Source organism: Pygocentrus nattereri, chromosome 20 (genome assembly GCF_015220715.1).
Source record: "Pygocentrus nattereri isolate fPygNat1 chromosome 20, fPygNat1.pri, whole genome shotgun sequence".
Lineage (NCBI taxonomy): Eukaryota > Metazoa > Chordata > Actinopteri > Characiformes > Serrasalmidae > Pygocentrus > Pygocentrus nattereri.
The window spans coordinates 1,739,824-1,745,675 of NC_051230.1; the positions used below are offsets into that span (position 1 = coordinate 1,739,824).

Consider the following 5,852-nt stretch of genomic DNA (forward strand, 5'->3'; position numbering starts at 1 on the left):
AACACTGTGTGGCCACCTGACCATCACACCTAGATGAGCTTGTTGGACATCCCATTCCAAAACCATGGACCAGCCCCCTTTGCGGCTGTAACAGCCTCCACTCTTCCGGGAAGCTTTCCACAAGATTTCTGAGTGTGTCTGTGGGAATTTGTTTCCATTCAGCCAAAAGAGCATTTATGAGGTCAGACTCTGATGTTCTGGCTCACAGTCAACGTTCCAGTTTATTCCAAAGGTGTTCAGTGGGGTTGAGGTCAGGGATCTGTGAGGGCCACTGGAGTTCCTCTACACCAAACTGGTCACTCCACATCTGTATGGAGCTGCTTTGTGCACAGGGGCTCAGTCATGCTGGAACAGGAAAGGTTCTTCCCCCAAACTACTGACACAAAGACACTGACGCAACGGCCCAACTGAGACGACTGTTTCTAACATTAGTGTAAGTTTAGCTTCAGCCCACATTGGCTATTCGACTCAGTTTAAACCCAATACTTACATTTAAAGCATCTCCTCCGCTCCTCTGCTGACTACGCCATGTTCTCGAGTCCCTGCCGTGCAAGCAGTGAACCTCGGAATATGTTGGCTGGTGAAGGATCCACTGCTGGGTCCCTGATGACCATGGAAAAGGACTCATTTCTCGGCCGCATCTGAAGGAGCCTTCAAAATGGGACAGTATAGTCGCGCCGCTGTGATGCAGTCGGCCTTCACATGCAGCCTCCGAAGGACGCAGCCCCTGAAATGGGACACAGCTTCTGTATGCTGTAGCATTAACATCACCCTTCACTGGAACTAAGGGCCCCAAACCCTGAAGAACAGCCCCAGCCCATTATGCCTCCTCCACCAAACTTTACTGTCTGCACGCTGCATTCCGGTAGGGAGCGTTCTCCTTGCAAATGCAGATTTGCCGAACAGGCTACCAGATAGTATGTTTCATCACTTTGTAGGAGATGGAAAAATACGTGCGTAACTTTAATGTACGTTAATGTAATAAGACTTCCAAGTAAACTGTGTATAATTTATATTGGTCCTGTAAAAACTGGAAAAAATGGGGTTTTAATAAATATTTTTATCCTTTATCTATTCTCTGTCTCTGCTTGTCTTGCAGGGATTCGGTGGACCGTAATCGCCACAGTAACCGCTCCTCTCCCGCCTCCGCTCCTGTCAGCTACCAGATCAGCAACCTGATTCGCTCTAGCAGCCACAACTCCGCCCCCCGCGACACAGAGAAGGATCTGCTGGACCGTCAGCGCGAGGCGGCAGCAGCGATGATGGCCGATGTGAAGGTAAAGGAGAGCCGCTCCCCGGGCAAAGACGCGAACGAGCGCAGCGCCTCCTCCGCGGATTCCTGCAAACCCATTCGGCGTTCCCCGTCGCCGTACTCCAAGAACATCCTGAACGAGACGGGCATCAAGATGGGCAACATGCCGCTGCCGCTTCCCATCAAAGACGCCGACCGGGACAGGAAGGAAACATCGTCAGGTGAGACGATCCACAAGGTGAAGAATGACATGAAGATCAAAGAGGAGCGCAAAGAAGAGCAGGACGTGATGGTGGTCAGTTCTGAGCCTGGCAATCAACCTCAGGCTCCGCCCCCTCCTCATCCCCTTCCCCATCCTCATCCTCATCCTCAAACGGCTCCACCCACTTCGCACCAACCAGCAATATCAATATCCCAGCAGGCTCCTCCTCCATCTCCGCGTGGCAGTGATCTTCCAACCCCGGCTTCTTTGCATGGAGTGCCCATGCCACACTCTTTGCCATTCCCCATGAGTGCTATGCACCAGATGGGCAGCTTAAATGTCCTGGAACGTGCCCGGATGGCACCATTCATGGGTGTGAACCCGCTTGCGGCCGGCCGGGAACGCCTCCCTCACCCGTTCTCCTCTTGGGACCCTCTTAGGGAAGCTTACAGGAACCTAGATCTCCAAAGGCGGATGGACTTTCAGCTTCGTTCTGAGCCTGGCCACCGCCTCCCTGGCATTTATGAGCCGGACCGTACAGGATACAGAGACCGGGAACCACACGATTATTCCCACCAGGAGCATCTTCTGGAAGTACGACGTGAACAGGAACGGCTGAGGCAGCAGGCTGAAGAAAGAGAGCGGCTTCATTTGAGGGAAGAACTGGACCGTGCCAGGCTTCACCACCTTCACCAGTCTCCAATAGAAGGGCATTTACCCCACATGCCCCCGTTTATGTCCCACCTCGGAGGGATGCCGTACCCACGGCTAAGCCCGTCCGCAGCGCAAAGTGGACTGCTAAACCGGACGCCACCAACTGCAGCGCTAAGTGCTCCCCCGCCCTTAGTGCCGGCAGGCCCGAGCATCCCTAGACCCACCTCGCCAAGACGGACTACGCCAATCACCACACAGGACCCTAGGGAATATTCGCCTTCGCGCAACCCCAAAGAAGTGGAGGCGCGGTAACGCAATTCTTGCCGGAAAAACTTCACCTCTCAGTTGGACACACGTATACAAACGGACAACATGCACTTATTTTCCCATAAAAATAAAGTTAACGATAAACAGAAATGTATAATTTGTACAAAAATACTTTGTACCTTCGGACAAACAAAAGAAAGCACATCGCTTTTTATTTTATATCGACGTGGACAGCAAGCAAGGACATTAACGTCATCTATGAAACACGAAATGCTCGCCACCCACGTAAGAAATTTGATATTAATATATTAATCCAATGCCTTTTCATTTTTTGTGTGAAAAGTGAGATTCTCAAATGAGTTTGTACTTTTCCTATTGCCTTTTCATGTACAGACATTATTTTTATGAATTTTACGTTAAAAGTCACGTCAAACCCACCGTATTTATCCCAGTTTCTCTGTTGGACACATTATCGATGTTCACTGAACAAACTGGATCGATGTTACTGTTTTGACAGTCGATTTTTGCTCTACGGTACCTGGAAATAGTGCTGACCGTGTACAATGTTACATTACCGAATTTTCTCTGTTCGCTTGTTTTTTGCCTTTGAGATATGCAGACAGATATGTATTATGATATTCCTGTTCGGTTTTATGTAAAGTTACTGTAAATATCTTGTTGATATTACTTGGATCAAAAATTACATTGTAAATTTATTTAGACTTTTTAAATGTTTCTAGAAAAACGGCGGAGCGAAACGGAACCACATCCGTGGTTGAGTTGAAAACCATGGTAACCGATCTGTCCAATCAGAGGGCATGTTTTTTTTTTTTTTGTTGTTGTTTTTTGTTTTCTTTAAAGAAGGGCGTGGCCATCATCTGCCATCTATGCAAAGTGGAAATAGAAGGTTCTGATTGGACGGTTACCTAAACGACATGGCAAAATGCATCCTGTATGGCAGAACCTGGATATTCTCCAACGAAGAGCCAACAAAACAAACACGAAAACAAACTTCCCGGTCAGGAGCGAACTGTGCCCGAGTGGACGTACGACTGGGCGGTGATAGACTGTCTCTGTCGACCTTGTGGTGTTGTGCAGTTGTTTTTCTTAGACTCTTGTATACAAAAACAAGTAGAGTTTTAGGCGTGAAAAAAAAATGAAAATGAACATTCATGGTTTAAAATGTACGGAATAAAGGTCGGACCTTATATCTGCACATCTGTCTCGCTTTCTTTCTTCAGTGATATTTCAGTGTGAATCTGACGCCGCATGGATTAAAAGGCCAAATTTTCCAACCGCTCTTTATCCTTTGCTATTAAACAGGTGCCGCATTAGAGAAAATTCTTGTCTGAGATCTGCTTTGTTGTCAAGGCACATTCAGTTTAGGGCTGAGTTTAGGACAGAAGCCATTACAGAACATCCTAAGTGGCCAAAACATCCTAAATATTTTCTTAACTTTAAGATAAACTTTTTTATAGTTTTATGCAGTGATAAGTGTGTCTCAGTTCACTGTAATCATAATGATGCTACATTTATCCACACTGAAAACTGAGCTTTGAAAATCTTAGACGCTGCTGACTCGAACTCCACCGCCCCTCTGATCACCTTCCTGTGTTAATGTTGATGATGAAATATTACAATGATGGTGGTGAATAATGAGGGGGCGGAGCTGAACGTGTGTCTATTTATTAGGAGGAGGGACGTCGGCGCGCTCGGCTAAAGCGTTTGGGAAATGGAGACTGAGACTGAGAGCGGCGACATTCTAAACAGCACGAAGCTCTAAAACAATGTTCTCAACTCTCTGTTTATTTTGCTTTAGTTTTGTTTGACTTTTACCTCAGTAACCGTAGCTAACGTTAGCTCTCTGGCTAACCAACTTGATTACATGTTTACGTTTCAGCTGGGTGTGTATGGTTGGTCGCAAGGAAACGGGTACGACAGTTGATTGTTGACTTAGATCTAGTCAATCAAAATTGCCTAACCTGACAAGATGCTTTGCTGTAAGATTCTTAAATTATTAATGATTTGTTGCTGTAATATGAATTTGTGATGGTTAAAAACCTCAGTGATTAAAATCTAAAGATGGTTAAATCTTGACCTGTCACACCTGAACTTAAGACAAAAAGATAAGTATTTTCTGTACGGCCTCTGGTTCTTATTGTTACTGTGCCTTTAGGATATACGGTATATAGACAAAAGTACTGGGACAATCTGATCCCTTTCCCTGATTCAGGTTTTCAGAGACTAATTTAATTAGTTAATTTTAGTTTTCTGTGGGCTGATATGCTTTGTAGGCCTCGGGATGGAAAAGGTTGAGAACCCCAGTTCTAGTGTGCGGTTAGCGCTAGTTAAGAACCCCAAAGACAGAAGCTGATTGTGGGTGAAGCGGCTGAACAATGAGCTTCTCTGATTCTGCATTCAAGCAGAAACGAGCTGCATAACGTCAAAGTAAGCTTCTTTTCAGGAACCCTCTATATTGCATTTTGATTTTGAGACATTCAGGGGGTCCGCGAGGTTAATTAGGAGGTCCCAGACCCTCTAGGATCCCCTGTACCTTGCTGCTACTAACTACTTCCCTCCTGATAAGGTCAGCGTAACAGTCATTCAGTGCTTTGATGGAAATGCTTCATCTGTAGAGAAACTTAGACATATTTCCAGTGGTGGTGATGGGAACCAGGCGTCGCCATGACTACAACACAGATATAGACACTTTATTGACCATCCAGAACCACCAGAGAACCTACACGAGTCTTCTGAGCTTATATGGAATGTTGATGATGGAAAACAGTGGAAAATCTGGAATGATGAGTTTTCTTTGGGGACTATTTTGCCGCACAGCGCCCTGCATGTCTCCCTCCACCATGAATGGAGTTGAAGTTCTCTAAACTCTCATAAAACAGCGTCTCAGTCATCAGGCAGTGAATTCAGAACCAGTTCATGTAGGAACTTTCTGTGAGGGGCTTTTAGAGGGACGTCTGGTTCCCATCACCACCACTGTGAGCAGCTCTGACTCGGTATGTTTATCTAGAACCGCCCAACCGCTCGGAAGCGCTGTTTACATCTGAACCGGTTAATTATGTAGGAATTTTGAATAATCCATGGAGTTCCCCTTTTCAGTGAAGTCAGAGGGATGGTTAGGTAGCCTTTTGAATCCAGGCCACATGGTTCCTCATTAATCCTCTGCAGGGTGAAGTCAGGCCTCACTAAGGCGCTGTTGTCTTTTTAAGGCCGACCCATCACCTTGAGGAGCGGCTGAGACCGGCGAGCTGACCGGGTGGTGGAGGGGTCACTAATAGACCATTGATCTCGCGCCAGAGCGGCTTTTGAGTGTTTGTGTTCAGGTAAGCGGTATTGACACGGGCGCTAGCGTCATATTGACCCGCAGTCTGGACTCATTACAGGAAGCGGACGATAGACGGAGAGAGAGAGAGAGAGAGGAAGGGATGAGTGTAGAGATAAATGAATGGATGAAAGAGG

At 46.6% G+C, this 5,852-nt stretch overlaps 1 protein-coding gene across 12 annotated transcripts in view; it reads left to right on the top strand.

Moving 5' to 3' along the window:
* The window catches only part of fbrsl1 (fibrosin-like 1), a 546,240-nt gene extending 542,649 nt beyond the window's left edge, over positions 1 to 3,591 (top strand). For all 12 annotated transcript variants that reach the window (XM_037531602.1, XM_037531607.1, XM_037531605.1 and 9 more), the window contains one exon: positions 1,100 to 3,591. In XM_037531602.1, the coding sequence (XP_037387499.1) occupies positions 1,100 to 2,420 (1,321 nt within the window). In that variant the 3' untranslated portion in view covers positions 2,421 to 3,591. The remainder of the gene's footprint in view (positions 1 to 1,099) is intronic.
* The last annotated feature ends 2,261 nt before the right edge of the window (positions 3,592 to 5,852 follow it).